General features: G+C 40.6%; 1 protein-coding gene across 1 annotated transcript; it reads right to left on the reverse strand.

Annotated features, from left to right (window-relative positions):
- LOC136976283 (probable cationic amino acid transporter) lies at positions 1-25,794 on the reverse strand. The gene is made up of 11 exons (XM_067271515.1): positions 25,671-25,794; positions 23,554-23,692; positions 23,326-23,479; positions 22,460-22,690; positions 20,034-20,242; positions 18,251-18,409; positions 17,990-18,186; positions 11,467-11,591; positions 9,687-10,245; positions 8,976-9,103; positions 1-2,074 (listed from the first exon to the last, which is right to left on the reverse strand). Exons 2-11 carry the CDS (start codon positions 23,674-23,676, stop codon positions 1,866-1,868), a joined length of 2,094 nt encoding a protein of 697 aa, XP_067127616.1. The 5' UTR covers positions 23,677-23,692; positions 25,671-25,794; the 3' UTR covers positions 1-1,865.

Consider the following 25,794-nt stretch of genomic DNA (forward strand, 5'->3'; position numbering starts at 1 on the left):
TTTGGATTTTTCTTTTTTAATTTCAACTTTCAAACATCCGTAATAAATATAAAGGGTTAAAAAATCAAACGGCTAAAGGTATCCCACAATTCTTCGATCCCAAGACGCGCCGGCGACATTTATGGTCGAATACTCGGCCTAATTAGGCCGACTAACAGGAACACTTCGAAATTCAAATAAGAATCCGGCAGAAAACCGAAAGGAAGATCGTGAACCTTAGAATACATAAAAGGGTGAGAGTACGAGTCTGAGTCTGTATTAAAATACGGGTGAGAGCACGAGTCTGAGTCTGTATTAAAATACGGGTGAGAGCACGAGTCTGAGTCTGTATTAAAACTGCATATGGTTTACGTTAATAAATGCTCCCGGAACGAGTAATTTTAATACAGCTGTCAGCGAGTGGATCATAAAGACTCCATTCACTCATAACTACCATTTGTGTAACCTGCGTGTTGCACTGGGCGCCAAAGCAACTAGGGGCATTTGACTTCTCCACTCTACCAACATAATTGCATTATTACTTAAGAGAATTATTCCCGTGACGGTGCCGATTGACCAGTGCCAGGAGCGGATCTCTTGACGAAAGAAGAAACATGGCAAGCTCAAAATGTTCACTTTTACTGATTACCGTGGGAAACGTGATTACGTACAGTGCCACTTCAGAATGTAGCAGCCTCCACATGATCAAAATAATATAATATTAATAATACGAAGAGTGAAATTTGCGCGAATTTGGATTTATTATTTATTTCGTTGCTGTTATTTACAGTAAAATATTTTTCCTATCTATTAAAAAATTATATGCATTATATTTCTGTAACAGGTATGGTACATTTACGTTTTTTAATACGAAAACCATTTTAAAATAATTTGTATATAGTTTTTAATGATTTAATAGGAAATACTTTTCATTTTAAGAGGTTTGAAAAATGAAAGTAAAATGTGGTTAATATATCACATTTATTGTTGAAAGACATAAGAACTATACATGAACCTTCTTGTTGAAAATAAGATTTACATCGATAGTTTCACAAGCAGGATTCGAAAATATCACATCTTGTGTAAGTATTCAATTTTCCGGTCGGTATATTCAATTTTCCGGAATATTCTTGTGCTCAGTGGCCGAAGGGAGACTAAGTGGTTTAGCATTACTTTCTATCAAAAATTCAGAAGAGAGGAAACTGGACTTGTCCAAGGCAGTGGATATATTCGATGTAATTAAATTCAGAAAAAAAAATTAGGCGGCCAAAAGTAAGTAGGACTACAGTGTACTGACGTTTCTATAGTTTATTACTTTTAAAATGAATAAATTAGGCTACTTATTACTTTATAATTTTATTTATATTAGGCTGTGTCGCCAAAAATATTATAGATAGTCCAACGAAGGCTCGTTTTGGGAACGTTGCACAGGGGTCCATTCGTGTGTAATTACGCCACTGCATTCAAGTAATACTTCTCGAATTGGTTTTAGAATTTATTTATTTATTTATTTTTAATAATTGCGTTATTATAGTTTTAATCGAAAGAAAGAAAAACGAGCCGTTAATAGATAAGTGACCCGTGACTCGTTAAATCACTAAAAGCAGCTGGTGAAACTAAACGACTCGAATTAAAAGCGACTGTACTCCTCCGCCTTTATATATTCTAAGACGTCAACGAAATACTTTCGTTTTCGGTCACCAGATTGCGATACCGTCGCGAAGAAAAAGAAAGGAAAAGAACAGGGATTCGGAAAGAACGAAGTGTTTTATATTTTGATATCGACAACGACGGGGATGCCGAATAGAAGAAAACCATTCGGCGGCACTTAACCATAATTACAATGGAATAGAGAAAAGATGCGACCGCGCGAAAAATAACAAAATTCACTCGAACGTTTCCCACTGTTTGCTCCCCGGCGGGTGACGTTCCGATTCGAAGGTGTCGTCGGCGGGGGTCTCCGTCGTCCTCCAGGAAAGATCTCGGGCTTCGGCCTTCTCCGCGGTCCTCCGGGGAATCTGCAACTCGAAAGGTCCGTCCTCCACTTTCTCTATCGTGCTGTGTTTGATGCCGTAACAGAAATACATCAGTAGACCTGAAAAACACACATATCAGTTAATAGACTCACTCTCTTTACCGGCATCGGTAGAAAAAGAATTTTCAACCTTCGAAACTTCTGTTTTGTAATTCATTCTCGCGTTTCGAAAATTCACGTTATAAAAAATTAGTATATTTTAATAAAAACGCATAAAATCTGAAGTGTTAGAACTTCGAAATATATTATTTTAAGAAGGTATTTAACGCCGCTTTTTAGTTTTCTATAAAGACAAATTTAAAATATGGACGTGTCAATATTTTCGTTAAAATGATTTCCGCCAGGCGGTGCTCGAACAGTTAGTTCAGTGAAGCTTCCAGTAGTGTTCGGTAACGTAGGAAACTAATGAATAAGAAATGAAGTTGGCTAAAATAGTGGAGCAAATAACTATTTCTGTAAGATAGTCATACTTTGGAACCGTGTTGTAATTTCTATGTTGCAAACTTTTTCTTTAGGTAGGAACATCATACCAACGCTTGCCGTATGAAACATTATTTTATCATATCTGATAGGCCAATGATAGCGAACCTTTATCCGAAGGTGGGTCAAAATTGAATTCGAAATTTAGTACAATAATTCCAATTCGCTGGTCAAATATTTAATTTGGTTAATGTTGCCTATGGTTCCAAGATGGTGGATCGTCTCTGATTCCAGCAAAAAGAAGTAGGGACGCACGTTCTAACCTAACCTAACCTATTCTAATAAATTGCCATAATTATTACCAACAAAATTATTAGAATAGTGTTAGGTTAGGTTAGAACGTGTGTCCCCGCTGTTTTCTTGCTGGAATCAGACGAGCCGCCATCTTGGAACCATAGGTAACATTAATCTTTAATTTAAATAATTTTAAAAAAACTAACAAAAACTGCTCACAAATTTGACTTTATATAACTTTTTAATCTATATCAGAAAATAACAATAAATTCTGTATAAAGAAAATAATAATGTGATTATTATGGAACCAAATATTTCGTTTAATGGGAAATATGCTGCTGTTTACTTGATATAATTTTTTGAGGTTCATAATTAGTAACTTTTAAGACTTTTCACGGCATCTTTAGGACCTTGCTTTCGCTTTAAATCTAAAAAAGTATTTGATAGATTTTATAACTGTATCTACTCTATATACGAGTACATAAAATAATAAGCTTAAAATTGTCACGACACTTTTCCGAGAGAATACAAAATAGAAACGGCGGCTCTGGGAATCGATGAATCGTCACGAAATTTTTGAACAAGTAAGCCAAGTTAAGGGGAACGAAGAGAAGGAGGAGGGAGCAAGCGAAACGAATCACTTAAGTTCTTTGCTGCGCCACACCAGCAATCTAGGGCCCTCAGATATAGCGCAGAATTTACTATAAATTTCGATATTCTTTCTACAGTAATGAGTTTATAAAATATTGGTTTGCCCCCCGTTGGTGGACCCCAGGCAATTTCTTTTTTGCCCATAGGATAACGCGCCACTGGTGTTGTGTTTGTGTGTGTGTGTGTTTGTGTGTTTGTGTTTGTGTGTGTGTGGAGGACAGGGATGGAGAGTGGGAGTCGAATCTTTTATGGAAGTCAGGAGTCGGAGTCAATTTAAAAAAAATACTGACTTGGGAGTCGGCAGTCGTGTATTTTCTCAGACTTCTCATCACTGGATGGTGTACGACTTTCCCACTTTGAAGCTTAATAACTCTTGTGCTTTATGTCGAAAATTTCTGAAATTTTGAGTATAATTTGTGTATTAGGGGAAAATGCTTTTAGAAATTTTCAGGAAAAGCGGACCATTGATTCCAGAAATGTTAACGGGGTAGGCGCCATATCTCGAAAAGTTTCGAAGTTATGAATTTGTTTTACTCATACAAATTTTTAGTTTACCAAATAAAAACTCATCTTTACACTCAAAAGTAAGACTTTTGCCTTTTTTACTATAATTAATAATATAATATAAATAAAATAAAATATCATAATAAATGACGCCACACAACTTTTTAAACTGCCAGTATCTTTCTTAAACATAAATTTTTTCGCCGAGAAAGTTACGCAACTTGATGAATGCTAATTTTCTCGATACTGGCAATGCTGATTGTTTGATTGGTGTTATACAAAACGTGTGAAAGAAGGTTGAGTTTTCGTGAGTTGCGAATCATTAAATTGTACCTTGTGATTTTAATAACTAAGTGAAATTTTCAACTTCCTTCCGAAATATTTTATACTTCGAGAAATAATGGGCTCTGAAATCTTTAAAGTGATGATTTTTGTTTGTTAACATAAATATAGGTTGCTTTATCAGTTAGGATTTGCTGAAAGTGCGTAGAATATGCTGTTTATTATGATTTATTTTTTAATTAAGATAGACGTTTAAGAGTATGCACGTACCCTTAGACATCATTGAAAAAAGTGTTAAGTCTAAAAGTGTTTATTTTAAGTGTTGAACTTTATAAACTCATTTATAAATAATACAATTGATTGTCGAGAAAATTGTGTAATATAATTGAAATCAATAAAAACCCACAATTTCAGTAGGCCTAATTGTTTATTAACTCATCCTTTCTAACTTAAACAGCACTTGTTCACACCAAATAATCATAAAATATCAATAAAGTTATTTCATCAGTATAAGGACTAGCTATTTGATTCTCCCAAATTTTCTAATAATAAAATTTAAGAGAATCATATTGCTGTAAAGAGCGTGTATTTTTAAATGTAATTACATATATGAAAACTATTTTTCTTATTATTACATAATAGCGTAATAAAAACAAGGGACAAATAGTTATAACTTACGAATCACTTATAAAGGGTGCGTGCTTTTATCCACCCTATTTATAGGAGTGAGCACTTTGCAAGGGTTTTTGCTTTTGTCTTCCAGTCTTTCCGAAACATTTCTTTCTAACGTTACCATACATTATTTCATCAAGAACATTTCAAAGAGTCAGTATCAAATCAAAATTTATTCTCATGGTAGCGCATTAATAAGGCAAAATCGCAGCAATACATACTCTTATGTGACCTTACTCCTATATACTATATATCAACACTTGCAGCCATAGTTTGTATGAATTTCGCTGACAGTTAAATGATTTTGTTTTTATGGGATGTATTGTTTTGTTGAGTGCAGTAATTTCGTGCTATATGTCACTACTTAACAGTTTTAAATTAATAAACTCTATATAAGATAGCTAATTCTTTCACTTTTTTGGATCTTGAACTTCTTAGTTGATAACAATCACTAGTGCACGATTTTAGCTGTTGTTTTATAGGTTATGTTCAAATTCAGTCTACTTTTCCGAATAATTTAAGATTGTAGCGTATTTAAATTATTATTATATACCATTTTTATTCTATCATTACCACGAATAAGTGTTATCTTAAAACCAAATCTACTTTGTAGGATCTATAAGATATTCTACTCTATTAACTCATATTACTACAAGCGATAATTTCATTTTAATCGCATTTTCATTATATTTACCTATTATTAGACAAAGCGTAATTTGATTTAAAATTAATAAACCGCGATTAATGCCAATTAAAAGAGAAGGAATAACTTAAAAGCTACTTAAATCGGGTTAACGTTACTCATTTACGTTTACAACAATTCAATGGCAGAAATAATTGTACTCATAAGAAATATAAAATACGAAACGGTTGAAATTAATTAAGAATCTGCCTTATTTATTTATTATAATAATAATTATACTATTACATAAATTAATACCTTATTTATTTAAAGGAAATTAGGGTAAGAGCGTGCGGTTTTGTTATAATACTCTATTACACAAGTTCCTAGTAGTTTCGGCAATAGATGAGACAATATATATGCTTTATTGGTAGACCTATAAAGTCACACTATCGTTTGTCCGTCCGTCAATTTTTCCTTAATCTCGAGAACGGAGTTACATAGATGAAAGACGAGACCAGATATGGAAACCTTAAGGGCAGGAGCCCTTAAGGTTTCCATATCTGGTCTGGTCTGGAGGTCCTAATTAAGAAGGTCCATTAAATGGAGGTCCATATCTGGAGGTCCTAATTAAGAACTTGTGATGCAAACCGAAAGCCACGTTATTTCAATTCAAAAGTTTTCCCCCGAAAGGATGTTAGATAGATGATCGGCACGACTCTGTTGATAAAGGAAAAGTATGATATACAGGGGCAAGGCACGACTAATTTGAGGTAGAGCGCACATTTTAAATTAAATACATCAAATATGATAAAAAATTGCAGCCTGGCATCGTGACGATGTAACTATAAATATTTGCTCGTTATCATAAAATAGGCTATTACGTAACAAAATTTTGTGCGAGTTTCGAATTAATAACAAAAGATTAAATTCCTATTCTGTTATCTAAAAATACATTAAATGTATCTAATTATTTTGTTAATCGATAAGGTTTTAGTCATTCCATTTATTTTACGTATTATAAATTTTTCAAATAAAAGAATCTGATAGTAATCTGCCATTTTGCGTGTCGCTCTCTTCCGTAAATGGAATTTGGTTGTGTAAAATATTATTTTTTATTACACTTCGTGGCAGAGTTTAGCAGAATGATTTCACAAAGGAAGCTATGCTACAAAGTAGCTACACATACTGCAATTATTTGCGAATTAATTGCACAGAAATATCTGAGGCTGCAGAAAGCAATGGACAAATCGCATGAATGGGACTGTCCTTGCATAAAGATCGGAAGAATTTTACCTTCAACATACGGCATTTGACAGGAAATACGACTCATTATGCACGACACGTCGTAAGATTTAACGGAGTGATGAATGTTGCTCTCGCGAAAATTATTCTGTCTTTTTATTTGTTGCATTATGTAAATATTTGTAAGAAGCAATTCTCACCGAAAAGATAACTAGAACAACGTTTCATTCTGAACTCGAAGCAGCGCAGCATCTCATCCGTTGTTGTAGGTTTAAGTGTCACTTAGTAGTTAGTACTTTTGAATGCGAAAGAACAGGATTCAGTTAGAGCGAATATGGTGGTATTTATAATTTATGGAACGCTTCGTCAAATATGATGTAATGATGACAGAAATAAGTTCGAATTGTACGAACCTTTCACAATATTACGTTTCATAATCCCAGTGGGAGCCAAAATAGCTACGAGACACATTCCTCTCTTTATTCGATGGGGAGATGATAGTAACAATTACACTTTCAGTTATGTCGAAGATATAGAAATTTATTCCCGTATCGTCTAAAGCGGTAATGCAAAATTTGCTAACGTCTCTTTTCAAAGCATATTCATTCATTTATTAATTTAGGATTAAGACACTAACTTTCTGCAGTTTTTTCCGGGTGATGTTAGCCGCCTTCGGTTATTTGCAAATCGATCTGTTACTTTTTCATGCAGCTTACAATTTCAATTTGATGTCTTTGAGGGCCAATGAATTGTCTCTCTGTACGATCTCATTCAGAATGGCGTAAAGTTCTGCTCTGATGATCCTTTTTCTGCCACTTGATTTGAGGAAATCATCTTTGCTAATAGTTTCCAGTCATTCCACTCTCTTCAAGTTGTCGAATATATTTATAAACAGTACTTTTGTTTACATTTAACCAGGCGGAGTTTTATTTTGGCTTGTCAGTAACAGAATTTTAATTTCATTGCAATTTAGCACTCTTTCGTCTATATTAAATATTAATAGTTTGTTCGGAATCTTGTGATGATAATGTCTTCAAGCACTCTTCTACAATCTTCTTTATACGAAACCGTGTCAATCTTCTTATTTGATTATTTCTCGCAATGAAGTGTAATATAAATGATACAAGGCCTAAAGAAAGCCTTGTGTCATTTGTATTACACTTTATTGTGAGAAAAATCAAACACTATTCTAGTTTAAACCTATTCATGTTCTTTCCAATTGTATCTCCTCCTGTTATTTGACTTTTCAATTCGATACGATACTCTGCAAAAATAGATATAAACCAAAATGAAATATCTGTCACATAGAAATTTATGCGTACCAGAACTTTTAAAAATTGTAGAATAATTTTCTTGAGAGCAAAATACTAATTTGTCCGTACTTTGACGAACACATTCCGATGTGATGCGTCTCTTCTACATAATGAGTTGTCCTTCCTGCAAAACACCGCATGTCAAAGATAAAATTCTTCCGATCATTCGTACAATAGGTTCTATTGTTTTTGCAAGGCTGCAGAAAACAATGGACAAATTGTTTTCTGCAGCCTCGAGCCCTTCTATGCAATTAATCCGCAAATAGCTGAAAAGTGTTTTGTATTTTGTAGCTTCTTTGTAGCATAGCTTACTTTGTGAAATCTTTCTGCTAAACTCTGCCACGAAGTGTAATAAAAAATAATATTTTATACAATCAAATTCAGTCCTTCATTAGAGTACAAAATGGCAGATTGTTATCTTGGTATGAAGCAGAGCTTCGAGCAAATTATTTTAACAATAACGACTTTATAGTTCGTGGTGCCACTGTCCAAAGTCGGCCGAATTTCGGAAAACAGTTTTAATTCCATTCATTTATAATTAAATGTTAATCAATTCGATCGGCATACGTCGTCAGTGGAAACAATAACGGTTGTTTTTTACACAATGAAAATCAATATGGCTTTTTGTAGCGACAAATCAGTCCGTCATCGGTATTGTTTGATTGTTGCCAATGGATTAATTTTACTAGCGCTTCTTCCAACCTAAACGCCTCGTCCCATTCTAGGTTTACCAATATATTTTACTATTCAGTAGCGTATACAAAGTGCAACATTAATACAGATAACACCACTAAACGTATCAAACTAGAATAGTTAACACTCAGTCGTTTTAATTAACATCCTACAATCGACCTCCGATTGACAAATTTACACCAGACTGTTCGAAGAAAAGCGATTACGGAACAGAGTGGATGGAAGAGTGATGGAGGGAGAAGAGAAAGAGAAGGGAGGAACTCACCCACACTCATCCAGACGAGGAATCGTACCAGCGTCAGGATGGACAGCTTCATGATCAGGTAGATGTTGACGGTGACGGCCACCACCGGAACAAAGGGGATCCCCGGAGCTTTGAACTTCAAATCGCACCTGTAACCGGAAAGAACGGTGAATCCACTCTTCTGGGAAAGTACTCAAAGAGATATTTCCCTTTCGCGTTTTTCCCTCCAAACCGAATATAACTAGCGAAATGTGGTAAAATGCCACACTAACGCCCAGTTTATCTCTACTCGGATTCCAGATTCTGATTAAACTATTAATAGAATTTTGCGCCGAAGATACGAGACAAAACATCTTGGACCGGCTTTCCACAATATCGCTAAAAAAATACTTTCGCGCTTAAGTACGGCCGAGTTCCTCCGATTCCAGCGTACTTAAGCGCGTGACGTAATAAGGATAATGTCTGACGTTAAAAATACTTGGCGCCTTTTTCCGGTTTAACGGCGAAACGAAAGATAGAGCAAGTTTTCTCTTTAGTTCTGCCTCTGCTGGAGAATGGCCGAGCATCTTCCGTCCCTACGAATGGAAAGACCCACGTTTCGGTCGAGACATCTGAATTTCCTTTCAAATTCGTCCAAATTTTTTAGCGCGAATTGACTCGTGACCGCACGAGCGAAAATTTCGTCGGAAGCGTAGCGGTGGTCGCGGGGTGAAAGGACAGAAAGGTACTCACTCGGACTGGGGTTGTCTGGCGATGACGACGATACAGGCGATCAGACCGAAGAGAAAGATGAGAAGAAAGAAGATGGCGGCGCCGCTTCCCGCTTCCAGAGCGGGCATGGCGCAGACGACGATCAGGTCCATGCAGACTATCAGCAGATACAGGACTCCCACTGCCTTCATCACCAGCATTCCCGTCTTTTCCGTGGCCGGACCCGGACGATTCCAGTAGGGAAACAGGTAGGACAACATCTTACTCTTCTCTTGGTGCGGAGGGGCCGTAAACGGCTCTTCCTTCTCGGCTCGAGGCACCGGCAGACTGCCGTATCCGGGGTTGTCTTCGGGGGCGGGGGGAGGAGATTCGTCGCTGTCCGAAGACTCTACTCTGTTGGTCCGCTTGGCGCGGACAGTGGTGGTTCCGGCAGTCAGGATAGGGTCGGGTACCTCCTTCGACGGAGTGGGGCAGGCCGACCGGATGCTCTCGGGCAGCAGCTCCACCAAAGTAGTCTTCCTGGGCTGGTAGCGCAAAATCAGCACGCAAGTAGACACCAGGGTGTAGGCCATCAGGGTACCTGCGGCGAGAGATGGCCAAACGCTTACCGCCGACCTCGCCTTCCTTTCCCTTCGCCGCCTCCCGACAAAATCCCACTATAAAAGAAACCGGAGAGGGAAGAGAGGCGACCACCGCGAAAATCCAAAGACCGAACCTTCGGAGGCGAAGGGGCGTTTCGCTTGGATGACGGTGAAAGAAAAACAGGAACTTGACGTCGCCCCCTGACATCGACGATATCGGAAGAGAGAGACCCGGTAAAATCATTGTAATAGGAATATAGAGGGTAGATCGCTAATTCACGACAAGAGATTCTATCTATACCTCGCTCTGCTTATAAAATAGAAATTGTACGCCTTATCTCTAACGTTTCGTCACACTGGTTCTTAAGTCAGCATTCTCGCAAAATTTTAATTCTACCGTTAACAACGCCATCGTTACCTGTTCTACTCCACTACCATTTTTTTTTCTTTTTTTAAAGTATCGTTTAAACAAACTCTATTAAACAATTTTATCCGATGATTCGCTTCTTGGAATTTTAAAAATTATTCAATTTTCCATTTTCGCATCTCCTCGTACCTACAATTTCTAATTCTCTCGGAAAAATCGGTAACGGTTTTTATATCTGCCGCCCGTTCTGAAAAAGTTCTATTCTGTCCGCTTCTATATACGCAAATAGTCTACAGGTGTTAGAACGACAAACGAATGTCAAATAATTCCTCGTAATTACAGAAAATCTTGTTCTGCCAGCGCATTGGATGCCAAACGCTTTCTGCCGATTCGCCGTAAGTGCGGACGAGAATTTTCACCAAATTATCTCCCACGAAGCCACGAAGAACCCATTTTAAGCGTAAAACTCGTATTCTAGCCGTTAAGACCGGACTATATCGACTTCTTCCGTCGAAAACACTCTTCATCTCACTTTATAATTAGTCTTTTCACCCACTCCGGGTGCTTCCGTCTTTTCTTAACACGTACCCCATAGGGGAATCGACTCGGTCGTTTGTTGTTCTTTTAATTTGTTTGGAATGTCATTTTTCTGCGCGACCAACATTCCTTTCCGCGTGGTTTTTTTATGAAACTGAAAAGGGACGGTCCTTTAACCTCCGTGTTTCGAGACGCTCGCCTCTCTTTCTTTCGCCTATCGGGCGCGTTAAATCCGGGCGAGAAACGGAACGACGAGAGAGACCTTTCCCTCTTTTAATCGGGGAGGCGGGGCGAGGGCGGGGCACCGCACACTCACCTATGGACATCATCTCGACCAGAACGTCCAGTCCGACGATCAGAGAGACGACGGAAGTGGCCGCTCCCAGGAAACAGGTGGCGGAGGCCGGAGTTCCGGTGACGGGCCACACCCGAGCCAAAGACCTGCCCAAAAATAAACGCGGTTAATAAGATTATCAGCGGGTTTAATCGAAGGAAGCGATCAATTCCTATTTAAATGGCGATCGACGGAAATTGCGGGAAAACCTTTCCGTTTCGTTTTCTAGTTCGAAACATACGAGCGATGGAAAGTCGCTCTGACGGAAGAAAAAGAAATGTAAGAAGAGAAACGGCGCGGCGCGAGGAAAGATAAGACTTAAAACGTGATGAAGGAGAGACTATGCTTCCAAAGAAAAGGAGATAGTCGATTAATCTACGTTATCGCTGGAGAAAGGGTCGAGCGCGTTCGGAAGAAGCTGCTTCCGCTTTAACTTTTGTCGATCGATCCCGAATAATCGATCAGATAACTGACGATCTCTACTGGTTATCTTCGAACCGGAGATTGTCGTTTCTCTTATAATAATATGGAGACGGCGTTGTTTAGAGAGTAAAACCTCCCTCCAACCGCGGGAATGTTAGTAACCAGAGTTTTCTTTTTAACGAGTCCACTCTAATTTAACCGGGGATACGAGAATTGAATTTGCACGTTCTTCATGGAGCGAAATGAAGAGAGTTGGAGCGCGCATTTCTTCTGGTCATTTCCATGAATCGACGGTGCATTTCCACCATTTTGATCGGAGATTGCCGCCTCTAGATCGATGTCGGATGACGAACGTAAGGTATTTTAAGTCGAACGGCATGAAAGGAAAGAAGTTGGCGCAGACATAGGTGTAGAAAGTTCGAACGCTTCTCGATCTGTGTCGGTAGACGGGGTGGAAGAATTTCGTCGATTCTTATTCCGCTTTAATTAATGTATTATTTATGCGCGATTGATCGCCCGTTTCTCTTTAATGGCCGCGGTGACCTTTTCTCCGCCGATTTCCGGAAACAGGTTCTTTTGTAACGGCCACGTTTCTAGATGTTTGACTTTCCTTTCCGAGCCAATGGATTTCTTAAATGTGATATTTCGATCGGGAGAGGAAGTGAAAACACGAAGACGACCACCGCCTCGGCGAATTGCATTCGCTGGTAAACCGTAATCACTATTTATCGGTTACTTCTGTCTCCCAGTGACCGCTAATTTTGTACAGTACTTTTTCCACTCCGAAGGACTCTAGCGGAAACCAGCGTTGCTTCCGTGGCGTTCGAAACACTGAAAGACTGAACCCAAACGTCGGAATCCAACCGCCGAGCAAGACTACCGTCCGGACTTTGGAGATGCCATCGACTCCGCCGATGTCCGGGCCGTGGGTGCCCACAACTAGGAAAGAATAATTTGCATAAGGATTATGGGATGGTCGATAAGATTGCCAAAGTAATGAATGTGCTCTGAATTGGCGCGTGGCGATAGTAATTGGCCATGGTTTAGTCTCGGTTCAGCTAATAGGTTTCCGACGGCGATTACTAATGGAAACGACATCTCTCCGGACGTGTCTCTAGCGGCTACGCGCCGCTAAAGAAAAATCTAAGAGGTCGAACGAATATTTGCCGTTGCCATTAAGACTAGGGATCCTAGGAGGATTTCGATAGCCAATAAAACAATAGTATATATAGGCCTATGTGTGTGTGTGTGTGTGTGTGTGACGTGAATAACAGAATGTATCCCACAACTGCACGTATTACGGATTGTTTGATGTCGGCGCATTAGCGTTTGTAATCGTTCCTTCTCGTAGTCGTCGATCGATGGAATGGACTTCCTCTTCTTGGAGTATTTACGTCTCCGATAAGTACTTTAGCGAATTATTTCGATTAATTAGTAGTTAAATAGTGAAGTCCGCGCGTGGATCGGAGTTAATGAGTGTGTCAGTGTTTCTTCCGGTCACACTCTAATTACTTCTCAGTCGTCTCCTAGGACGTAGTATTTTCCCTGTTTCTATTTTACTAAATTTTATTTAATATTTAACTCCGAATTTAGAACGAAACCAACCTTTCTTTTTCTTTCTTGTTTAAGAAAACGAGAGACATTTTAAAACTATTTTTTACTATATATATTAGAAAATTTGGCAGGGAAATCGAAAAAAAGAGGAACATTTAAATCTCACTTGGTAAAATTTCCCATGACCATACGCGATTAAACTTGAAAATATCTTGGAATTTTCCTTAAGAATGAGAGAAAAGACGCCGCACGTCACCATCTTCCTATAGGACATCTACTACGTCACTAATTCCGTTTTTTTTTTTTTTAACTCCTCAAAGAAACGAGATCTGTATTATTAAGAACGAAATTGGCCTCGCTGCTCAGAATTTATCACCGAAAGGAGGACGACGGATATCTAGCGATTTCGTCACGATTCTTTTCCTTTGTTACCTCAGTTATTATGTAGGCTACATCAAAACGCGGACGAAGGTGGAATGCGTCGTAGGATAGAATAGGACGAGGAACGAGTACTGGACGAAGAAATCAAACAGTTTACTACGAAGGAGTCTTCCACTACGTTAATCGAATGATATCGAGGTACCAACTAATCCGAAGGAGAACGATTAAAATTGCATCGCCCGAAAACTCTTGGGGCCATCTATCGACAGAAACTAATATTTTGAGCAAGTAAATCTATAGATGTATTTCGAATGACGGTTGTTTCAATCCCGTATCTCTTATAAAAACGTTTTTATTGCTTGGATTTGGTATTTTACGTCTTCATTGAAGCGCACAACTTGCCATCGTTTACCTATACCCAGACCTTATCATTTATAGCATTAACGATTTAATACTCTTTTCGTTTGTAACCAAGTTCTGATCCGTGTTTAAAAAGGATTGGATCTGAGACAAAAAAGTAACCGGTCCTTCTACGTGTCTGCGTAAAAATATTAAATCGTTTCTAAATGTCATTTTCCACCCGGATAACTTATTTTCGTCGTTACCCCGTTAAAGAAAGTTACCGACGGAGGATTCCGTGAGTGGCCCATCTCTTACATCCAGTGGTTGTCAACATTCTAAGCAGACAATATATCGACCTGTGTCTTCCGATCGGAGACGACCCCGTTCTTCGTGTTGCTACCGGAGATTTTGCAGTCGTGCCTCTCTATGTCATTATTATAGCGGTATACTTATTTTCGTCCAGTGTTAGGCGAATAAACCAGTGGTCTATATTTGAAAGAACGTTTTTTGCCTCTGTCTTTTCGAAAGAACAAGACGACAATAGCTACGCTGCAAAATTTGTAGAGTATTGGGTTAGGTGCTAGTCTACTAGCGTGAGACATTTAAAACCAATTAATTCTTTAGTTAACTGTGACCACCACACACACCTAAATTTCCGGTTATTACGTTTGTACAGTATGCCGTAACCACAGGCATTTTTAGCATATTTTCCTCCTGTAAACAGATAAAATTTTGCCTTCTTTTTTTATAGAAGGACGTATAGATAGTAAATACTGGTTACCAGCGAGTCTTTTCCTTCTATCACTCATAATAAACGTTTATTTTAATTGTAGCATATATTTTCATAGTAAGCCAATCTGTGCCGCTACTAGTTATATTACCGCGTTAAGATTTTTATATAATTTTGTTTATTGTAAATATAATTTAATGTATGTCATTTTTCGATCATGTAATTGTAATGTCAATTGTAAATATTTTCCGCTGCAGGCACATGCCTGCTTTGCCTATGCATAAAAACGCCTCTGGTTGTAGGTGATTCTTGTTTTGCTTTTGTCATCTTTGAACCGGAATATGTTCCGTAATGGGTTCTGACCACGGCCTATTATAATAAAAATGACGTTTAATAAATTAAGACATAGTCGCTCTGGAAACATTTTTTACTTCCCTAGACGATCTCCATTTTTTTCTTTTGTTCTAGAACAATTTTTCTCTTAGATGACCGGACCTTTCTTCTGGAAACATTTTTTACTTCCCTTTCTAGGGAAGTAAAAAATGTTTCCAGAGCGACTATGTCTTAATTTATTAAACAAAAATTTAACATCCGACGTACTTCAAAAAACTTAAAATGAAAAATCGTCGCCAGAGGGACCGAGTCAACTAAATCTACATTTTCCAGCGCATTTTTTGAGTGGATAAAGGCCCGAACTCCCGAATGGACATGGATGTAAGAAAAGACGTCGTAAGATCCCATTTTCCAATTTTTATAAAAAATTTTTATAATTTTAATTGGATTAACCCTGTTTTAAAGAACGTTTTTAATATTGGATGGCTGAGTAGCCTCTAAAGAAAGGTCCGGTCATCTAAGAGAAAAATTGTTCTAGAACAAAAGAAAAAAATGGAGATCGTCTAGGGAAGTAAAAAATGTTTCCAGAGCGACTATGTCTTAATTTATTAAACAAAAATTTAACATCCGACGTACTTCAAAAAAAATGACGTGTGATCGAGAAAACGATAGTCTTTACGTCTAAACTATATTTGTTATAAGGGGGTAAATTATACGTCAATTTCTTTAAAGCATCTTTAGTCATTTCTAAAGAAATTGCTAGAGTGCTACAGTTTCGAGACTCGTGAAAATTTTAAGAAATGGAAAATATGGAAAGAAAATCATAAAGATAAAGCCATTTCGATTCTCCTACAATTTCGGTAGGCGCATTAGAGAGTAAAAATTTGAAGGTCGTTGGTTTTTATAATAATAAATAATAACATATCCTTCCATTCAAAAATTTTCATTTTTCTCTGCAATTACATAAACCAATCACATTTTAATGGAAATTTCCCAGTTCTCCAAAAAAACTATTCCTGGATTTAAAAAAAAAAGGAATTGTGCTGGGTCGTTCTCAGTGATTAAAGGAACGTTGTTCTGTAGGATTGTATTTATGTCGATAGAGTGCAATTTGCATCACCGTTCGTTCTGTCACTGAAGAGGAGTTTAAATGATGGAGTGAAGCAATTTTCTCAAGAGGAAATGAAGAGTCTCGCAGATATTGTGTTATGTAATTTCCTCGTTAAACGAGTGGCTTGGTGCGGTATTAGAAAAAGCATATAGCAAGCAAGGCCACGTGTAATGGCGCTTAAGCGCCAGATGATAACGTTCGAAGATGTTAAAGTTGTAAAACAAGCAAGAATGTACTATTTAACTTACATTTACTCATTTATACCTTTACGGTACAGTTTTTACACATTTCTTCGGAATTATTGATAATATATGAATTTCATTTTCTGACTTTCCTTAGCTATGCAAAGATGAATTTTATGATCTTGATCGTGGAAGGTTTCTGCCAACATTCCGCTGGAAAAGTCAAACCGTTCAGCTTTCGAGGCTTGAGTGAAAAAGAATGTGTTAAGGGAGAATCTGATATTAACACTTGCATGGCAAAATTTAGAAAGGAGCCTTAAAAAATAAAAAGGTTGCACTGATGGCGGATGAGACGACAGACGAGATAGACAGGCAATATATGTTATCTTCCTCTCGACGTTGGAACCTTCAAATTTCTAAGAGCAGTATTAGTGCTTAATAAACGTTAAACGATCGGAACTGTGCTCGAGCTGTTGCAGAAGTGTTTTGACTGAGTAGTTTTACGTGTTATCACTCGCTTTGCTGCATGCCCGACACTTTGTTTCGATGGGCTTACTTCTCCTTCCATATGAAGCTATTCACATTCGATGCTGGCTATTTAAGATTAATCTTGTTGGTATGATGTCAAACCAATATAATCTGCTTTTATTGAACAAACTTGTTTCCTTAAAGCAGACTTTAAGCTCTTCAGAGGCAAAAGTTTTGCGAAAGAAGTGTGCTTTCCGAAGTTTCTCGCAGAAGATTTAAAGGCTTCCGATTTAAAGAATTCCCTATTCCGGTCTCTCGGAATTTTTCTACAAACGCGGAGAAATACGCATACTAGGAACCACGATACATACTAAGGAACAATCCCGAAATATCAGCCGAAAACGCCTTTAATGTAATGCACGGAAAATACCAATGGTTTAACGACGGTACAGTACATCGAGGACAGTGTAGCGTTATTAGTATTCGTATCGACAAGTGCATCCTTAATTATTAGCGAGGTTGAGGCCGAAGTTTTCAACTCGAAAACGTGTACGTCGGACGTTCTGCGCCGCTTTCCTGTAAGCCTAGAAGTTTGACAATGGCGTTTGGAATGTCGAACACGATTCCATTGACTTTCCAAACGCCATTATCAAACTTCTAGGCTTACCGGCGAAAGCGGCGCCGAACGTCCGACGTACACGTTTTCGCGTTGAAAACTTCGACCTCAACCTCTCTATTATCTCTTCCCGGTCTCCATATTATTATTGTTTAGGAGTTCCTTCTCTTTGGTCTTTTTACGCACCATTTTCAGTTTAATCGGAACGTGGGAAAGCTCTCGACCTAATAGTAATTTCGTTTACCTACGCAGTTATTCGAGGAATTTGACACCGAAATTTAAGCATTGTTTATGAATTAAGTTGTGTTTGTGGCGCTAAACGAGATATAAAGTCAAACGTGAATATAACGGGAGGAATAATTTACCTGAAGATGAGTCCGTCCTTAGCCATGGCGTAGACGACTCTGGGCATAGGGAACATGGAGCCGAACATGCTGACCACCAGACCGGCCAGCGCACCCACCGCCACGACGTACTTGGACTTGGTGGCTCCTCTGGCGTCGAACATCTGGACCAGAGCCGACTCGGGGTCGATTTGGTCGTAAGGCAGCACCAGAGTTATCTGCGAAGAACGGAGTTTAAGCCGGGCGGGCCGAGGCGGGCCTCAACGAAAAGGAGACTCGTACCATCAAACTGGAACTGATGTAAGCTGTGAGCACAATAATCAGGCTGAGGATGATGGCCGTCGGAATGGACCACTTGGGATTCTCGGCCTCCTCTCCCGTCGTGGCGATGATGTCGAACCCGATGAAGGCGTAGAAACAGGTGGCGGCTCCGGCCAGAACCTGAAAAAAAACATCTTCCTTCTTACCGATGCCACCCCCGTCCTTAGGTCCCCCTCGCACGGGAGGAAAGTTTTGGACCGTTCCTCCGGCTTACGCGTCTCGATTATAGGACTACCGTCGAATACAAATTCTGGCCCCGACGCCATTTTCCGTGGGAAGAATTAAAAGTTTTTACAGAATCGATAAAAGGTATCGGCGGTCTTTTCCGTGAAAAGAACCATCTGCTTAAATCAGTATTTCCCGAGTGATGTTTCCGAGAAATGAAATTTAGGGCCCATCGTCCTAGCAGAAAATTACCATATTTTGTTATCATGTTAATGCTTATTACTTTTATTTACCTAAATACTACAATTTGTCGGGTCGCAATAGCTTTTAGGTATATCTGTAATAAGCCAACTGACGAAGACGATTCCCAGATTGAAGATTAATGTAAGTGGGATTTCGTGATGAACGTTACGAAATCTCGACTGGCATCAGACTAAAAGAAATTTTTTTTAAAAATTTCTTTAATTGCATCTGGAGACACTTAAACTGTATTCGGATGTATGAGTAAGGGCAATCGGAATTTTATTCTCCTTCGCTAACCCATAATTACCCGTAAATGGATTTTCCAATTATGCAGCAATAAAAATTGAATACAGAAATGGCTAAAAGATTCTTCCGATCTGCAAATTCGGCTTTCGTGCATTGTATCAATGTTAAAAAGAATTTAACTAGAAGAATTGTCATTTATCGATTTACGTTATGTTATTTGGCATTATATTATTTTTGCGATTTTTTTTAGTTTTATGTTATTGATACGTGCAATAAATAATACAATGGTTTAGCATTTTAAAATATTTTCCCTTTCTCTATTTTAACTTTATACTTAAGAATTCTACGAAGGGTTTCGCAATATTTTATAGAGTTCAAAAGGGTTCGGCCGAATTCAATTGGGAAACACTGATTTAAATAACAATTCTAAACGCGTATCGTTCTATACAAACCGCCGGGCTTTGTGGTGACGCCCTTCGAAAAATTTTTAGTTTTCCAGTAAAAACCGAGACGCTTAAGGAGGACGAAGAAAACGAAAGCGACAATTGACTTTAAAGAACGTCCTTATCTTTGGCGAAATTTCATTTAAGTTTCGTCCGAAGCCGGGAAGACTTTTTATTTCTCGGAACGAAAATCGTTTTCTTCTTCTGGCAAACGGTCTTATCTCTCACTTCTAGTTTTATTTTTCAACAGAACGCGTAGACGTCCCATCGGATAAAAGGAAATGTCTTCCCTATATCCGTCTTCGTCTCCAAACTGCCTTATCTTAGCCGGAGAGTTGGTAAGTGGCCTGCCGCTGGCTATTATTAAATCCGTTCTTTATCCCACTCTTTTCTTTATTTTTTCCACTCCCCATCGTTCTCTTAACTCGTCTTTCGAACCGCCAAAATCTCCTTTAAGCTTTCGATTCCCTTTTGTCCCGAACGGTAATTAAATCTAACACGATTTTCCCGAAAGATCTCCCTTTGTCTTTTACTCTTTCCGACGCGCGATGAAATTGTGGAAAAAGGCCGAGGAATATTCCCGAAGAAGAGCCGTTCCGCTTTCGGAGCGGACGATTACGTACTGTACAGGACGAGAAGCGACTCACCCCGGACCATCCGTAAGGGAGGAATCCTCCGTGTTCAGACCAGTTCCTCCCGTCCACGTAGAAGAGTCCGGCCACGATGATGAAGACCCAGACGGCCAGGTTGACTGCGTTTAGCACGTTGTTGAACAAGAGAGACTTCTTGACCCCGGCTACCATCAGGATGGTCATCAGCACGGTTATCACCGCCGCTAAGACGTCTGGAGTGTGACCTGTCCAAAGATTTCTCTGCGTTAAAAGACCGAATCTGTCTCGGAAAACGCGCGCAAAAATCCGTCGAAGGTCGAGGTATTGTTACTCTTTAACGAGTTCCTAAATCGGATCGAGCGCGCCACTCGTAAGAGGTTTGATCGTAACGAGACTTCAGACGTACGGAATAAAAAGAGAGGTTTACCAGTCAAAGCTACTAGTTACTTACTGAACATTACTAGTAACAACGCAATTGAAAGTGTTTAATAACAAGTTTTAATGGCACAAATGTTACAATTATTGCGCCCGTCGCCATTAAAGAATGCGAATGGAAGGTAGAACCGCATTCGCTCTAGCCAAATGCCTACGCCCGGATGTAATTTCCGACGTATATTGTTTACGGTCGAATGAAAACGGCCGTGACGAGAACGGAAGGGTCGTTTACGATTAAATTACGTTTCGATCGACGCCGAGGAATGGGCGCCGAAACGTCAGTCGATTAAAAAAATGCGTCAAAAGCCGATATTTTATTATCCCGGATGGCGTTAAACAGCAGGTGGTGGTCGAAGGCAGAAAGTTTTCCATTAAAAAACGCAGTATTCCGTAGTTCCTATAAAATCAGAATCGAAGGAAACCGATCATACCTTCTCCAGCCATTCGTCTTTCCACGTTTTCCTTCAGACATTATTCCCAGAGAGGAGAATCTCAAACTTTTCTGGCGGCACCCGGCGAGAAAAAAGCGCCGAGTAGTTCTCTTGGGGAAGATCCGAAAAAATTGCGTCGGAACTGGGCATAAAATGAAGAACTCGAGCCACTGATCTGTCGGTTTCTTTCCTCGATAAGATTTTTCTTCATTTCCAGTACAAGAAACCCCGTCTTCGGGAGGCCTGCCTATTGCGATACAGTACAGTAAAAGTGGAGGAAATTGGGAGAAAGATCGCAGTTTAGAATAAATGCAGAATACAATGCTTGGGTGCGTCTATTTCCAAGAAGTATTTCTTTGGCATGCGGCAATTCGGTCGCCGTCTACAGTAAAACTACCTGAGGATAGTGGTGCATCTAGGAGTACCCAAAGCCAACTCAAAACTTCCAAAATATTTGAATAATTGGTACCTTTGGATAAAACCTGCACGACAATCGAATTGCGAACGATCCGATAAATCGTATTTGCCATCATAAATGTTTAAAATCAAAGTTTTGAAATTCCTGGATTAGTTGACTTTCCGATCGTCTTCCGACCTGTCTACTGTTTCCCTTAGACAGTGGCCTAAGGGAAAACGACAGACAGGTCGGAAGACGACCGGAAAGTCAACTAATCCAGAATAGTATGCGGTGTCATTCCTTAGACAGCCGTAGGAAAAGACCACTTACGCATAGCGGCGCCTGCAGACTATGAAAAAGGAAGCACAAGCTATAAAAAAGGGCGTGGTACATTGCGCAAGAAGCTTCAAACTCTCCGATTCAACTTCGGATCAGAACTCCCACTGGTTGCACTAGGGGCTAACTTGGTCTCGAAAACTAGGAATAGTCAACATATGACGAAATTGCAAGGGTCAATGGATAAATATCGTTTATTAGTTTGCTTTATATTTGGAGAATAGGCTAAAAGTCACGAATTTTCTTTTGTTCGGGATCCCTTGGAGATTAGGAAAAGGGCAACCGAGACGAAAAAGGGAGCACGTGCTCCAGTGTACTGTACGTACTGTACTGTACATCTGCTTACGCAGTACTCCTTTGGTCTCGAAAGTTTTTCGAGTCGAGACGTGGGAACGGCAGATTCTCTTCTCCGATGTACCCGTTCCTTAATTTCTTTCTCGCCACAAATTTGTCGATAGAAATAATTTTGTTCCCTCCCTCAACCCTCCGGTCTTTCAAAAATTAATTCTCCCGTCTTCGAAACCCGCAACTAATTAGTCTACGCAATTAATTAGTCTCCGCGTCGAACAGCTTCCACAATTTCCTGACGTGTCTTTAGTTCTAATGTATTAAGTTTTCGTGAATTTCGTGATCGACGTTGGTTGGAAAACATTCCGCGCCTTCCACCCGTTATAACAACCGGAATTTTTCTGTTTTTGATCCCCGAGTGGCTGTCGATTTTCTTGATTCGCAATCCTTTTTTACTTAATAAAAAACACGAGAAAACGGCCGGAACGCCAGTGGGAGCGGAAAATGGCACGCAATTTCCGTCATTCCGCCCGTCCGGTAAAGTCAGAGAGGGGAAGAAAATTGTAAAGACTTACCGATGAAAGTTCCCAAAGAGTCTCTAATGGTCTTGCCTATGGCTCCGTCCACCATAGAGTCGATGCAGGCGCTGATGGCGCAGGCTCCCGCCGCCGTTCCGATCAGGTATTCCAGTATCATGTTCCATCCGATGACGAAGGCGATGAACTCTCCCACTGTGACGTAACTGTACATGTAGGCCGAACCCGTGGTGCGAGGCACTCGAACTCCGAACTCCGCGTAGCATACACCTGCGCCCCCAAATAGAGGTTAGAAGCTTCGCCCGCCCGGGCTAAAGACGCGAACGTCGAAACGACTTAAGTTTACGTCGTCGCCGAGGGCATGGAAGTTCTACCGGAAATTACGTTTTCGATAATCGGACCATCGCCACGACGTCGGAACTTCTCGCGAACGAACGAAGGAAATGGGCCACCTCCGTTTTAAGAAATTTGAGATCGGCTCCTAAACATTGACGGGTTCCCTGGTTGGGAAGTAATCGTCCTTCGACTGTTTTCGCAATCGATTTTAATGAAAGGAAAATTTCTAATGTTTTAAATTCCTTTTTTTAACTCAGAAATTAAAAAAAAAAAAGAGAATTGAATTTAGTGCGGAATTAATTAAAGAGCAGAAATAAATTTTCTTTCCTTCCTCGCGCCCCCTAAATTTATTATCTTTCAACGTCTCGCTCGTCTAATTTCCCTAATTCTCTCTCTTAATCGAGAGAAACGAGGTCTGACCCGTTTTCTTCTGTCACGATTCCTCTGTCAACCGCCCGTTCCTAAAACCTCCATCGCATCGTCTCGACTAGAACAGAAGGATCCCTTCCCGAACGCCCGTCTCAGATAATTCGGAAGGGGTTTGAAGGATGGAAGGAGAAATAAGTTACCCGAGAAGAGGGAGGCGACGGCGGCCACCAGGAACGACATGACCACTCCCGGTCCGGCCACGTTTCTGGCCACCATTCCCGCCACAAGGTACATTCCGGTACCCACGCAGCTGCCCACTCCCAGCGAAGTCAGGTCCAACGTCGTCAGACATTTCTGTAAAGAACCCAAGACCGTCAGTCCCGGACGATGAGGGAGCCGTCCCGGAAATACTCCGATTCTCCTCCCACCTTGAGTTGGGTTCCGGCGTCGGGATCCGAGTCAGCGGCCGATCCCGGGTCTTTGGTCCTCAATAATTTTCCCACCAAATTCAGCAATTTCTGCCGAAGATTCCTATCCCCGTCCACAAACATTCTTTCGACTTTCGGGCTGTAAAAAACAAACAAAAAGAAACGGTTAGGGTTGTGACCGAATCAGCCTTCCCGTAGGGAAGAATTCCTTACGGCACTTTTGTCGTTAGTCTTTTGCGACTCGAAAATTAAGCGTTAAGCGAAAGTAAGGAAGCAAAAAATTACCGAGGTCGAGGAATTCGAAATCTTTAGATCCAGGGGAAGAAACGTCACAAATCGTTCTTCCCTTCGCGTGCGATTTCGGACGCGATCACTCGCCGGGTTGCGTCGAAACACGAAAGCTGATTGACGTCATAATCGCGTGCAAAACTTCGTCCGTAAGAAGTTAACGCCATTTTTCGATTTATAAAAATTGTCTTTTTATTTAATTTCGTCCCTCCCGCATCTATCCTTCCCTTCTTTATATTGCAAGTCTTTCGGTTAAACGTTGCGATTTAACAGAAAGCGAGAGAACGAGCTCGCTACCCAAGTTTGGCGTCGGAGGAGACGTCGTCTTCCGCTCCTTAAAAAGCCCGAGACGGCTTCTCCTTGCCTTTTATTCACCGGAAAATCTCGTTAGCCCTCCCCACCTTCGACCATTCCTCCTCCTCCCATCGATTTCCTCCTCGTACTGTTCCCGATCGATTCTTCCCGAGATCGGTCGCGCACGCTGAAAATCCTACTAACCCTTCCGATTTTTGTGGAATTTTCTCAGTCTCCCACTTCCTTTCGAATACCGCCGTGCTCGAAAAGGGTGGAAAAACTCCGAAAGTCGACGATCAATAAGGAAGGACAGAGAGAGGTCGGATTTTCGTTCCTCCCACCAAACGGAACGATTTCCGGTTTACCGAAAGCGGGACGAGGATGCTTCCGGTTTCGTAGGAAATAGACAAACTAGCGCGGATCGATTTGGAGGGAAATGCGCCTTTCTATCCGACGTCCCCGACGACACTCTCTCCTTTAATCCAATCCACTCTCAAAGTTTACGGAAAGGCAATATCCTGCAGATTTCTCCCTCGTCGGTCGTTTCTCAAAGTTTTGTCTGGCGACTTGTTCGTCGTCCGTCGTGTTCGGACTTTTTCGGAACCGAAGGTCGACATTGCGGTTTCTCCTTTTCGTCCCTTCTCCTCGGATTTCATAACCCTTAATCGAGCACCTTATAAAGATCGAAGAATATTTTATCATCGATGCCATTCCCGGTCGAAGCGGACACTTCCGGTTCCGATCGATTCTTCGTAGTAGAGGCCTTATCTCGGCCACTTTCGATCGGAACCGGAAGCGACTACGGACCGGAAACCAAACTCGTCCCGTTTCGTTTCCGGTAGTGATCCGAAGGGGAACGAATGTAAACTCCTTTTATTTTTAATTGTCTACTTTGGACACTACTCATTAGTAGGACTTTATACCGGTGTTTAAAATTTGACACAATAATGAGAGTTAGTTCAGAAAAAACAAATTTTCTTTATTATATCACCCGTAGTAGTAATTTTTTTCTGTTGGTAAACTCCGATTGGGGTCGGGACGACGGTTCGGTAGAGTAAAAAGCGGGCCGAACGGAAGAACGGTGGGCGAAACGCTCTTCTGACGTCGTCTGTAGTCAATGCGACGATTTTCCGTCCCTTCCGAGAGAATCGGCGGAGAAGACGGGAGACTCTCTGAAGAGAACGATCCGACGGTCGGTTTCCGGTGGAACTCGAGGGGTAAACTCCGGAAAATCGCGTCTCTTTATCGACCGGAATTCTGCGGAAAAGAAGCGTCGGCGGGGAAAACCCGTTGGAAGGCATCCGTCTGTGGATCTCTCTCTCCCCGCTCTCCCGTCGGCCGCGCCGAACGCCCGATATCGATTTTCGCTTCAGATTCGACGGCGAAAAGATTTAGGAGGTATCCCCGACCCTTTCCCGCGTTTTCGGGTCCCCGAGCCGTCTTTCCGGAGACCCTTTAGCGCTCGAGTACCAGGAGGGGTGGGCGCGCCCGAAGCGCCGAGAGCCGCCGGCGGAAGAGAAGAGGAAAGCTCTTACCTTCAGAAAGGGAGGCGAGAGGGGGCCATGCGCCCGGTGGTCTCGGTAATGGGCGAAAGCGTCGAGCGGAAAGATCCGACTTCCTCTTCTACGTCCGCAGTCGGTCGACTCCGGACGCTCTCCG

Source organism: Centruroides vittatus, unplaced genomic scaffold, assembly GCF_030686945.1.
Source record: "Centruroides vittatus isolate TY-2023 unplaced genomic scaffold, ASM3068694v2 contig_4, whole genome shotgun sequence".
In the NCBI taxonomy this organism is placed as follows: domain Eukaryota; kingdom Metazoa; phylum Arthropoda; class Arachnida; order Scorpiones; family Buthidae; genus Centruroides; species Centruroides vittatus.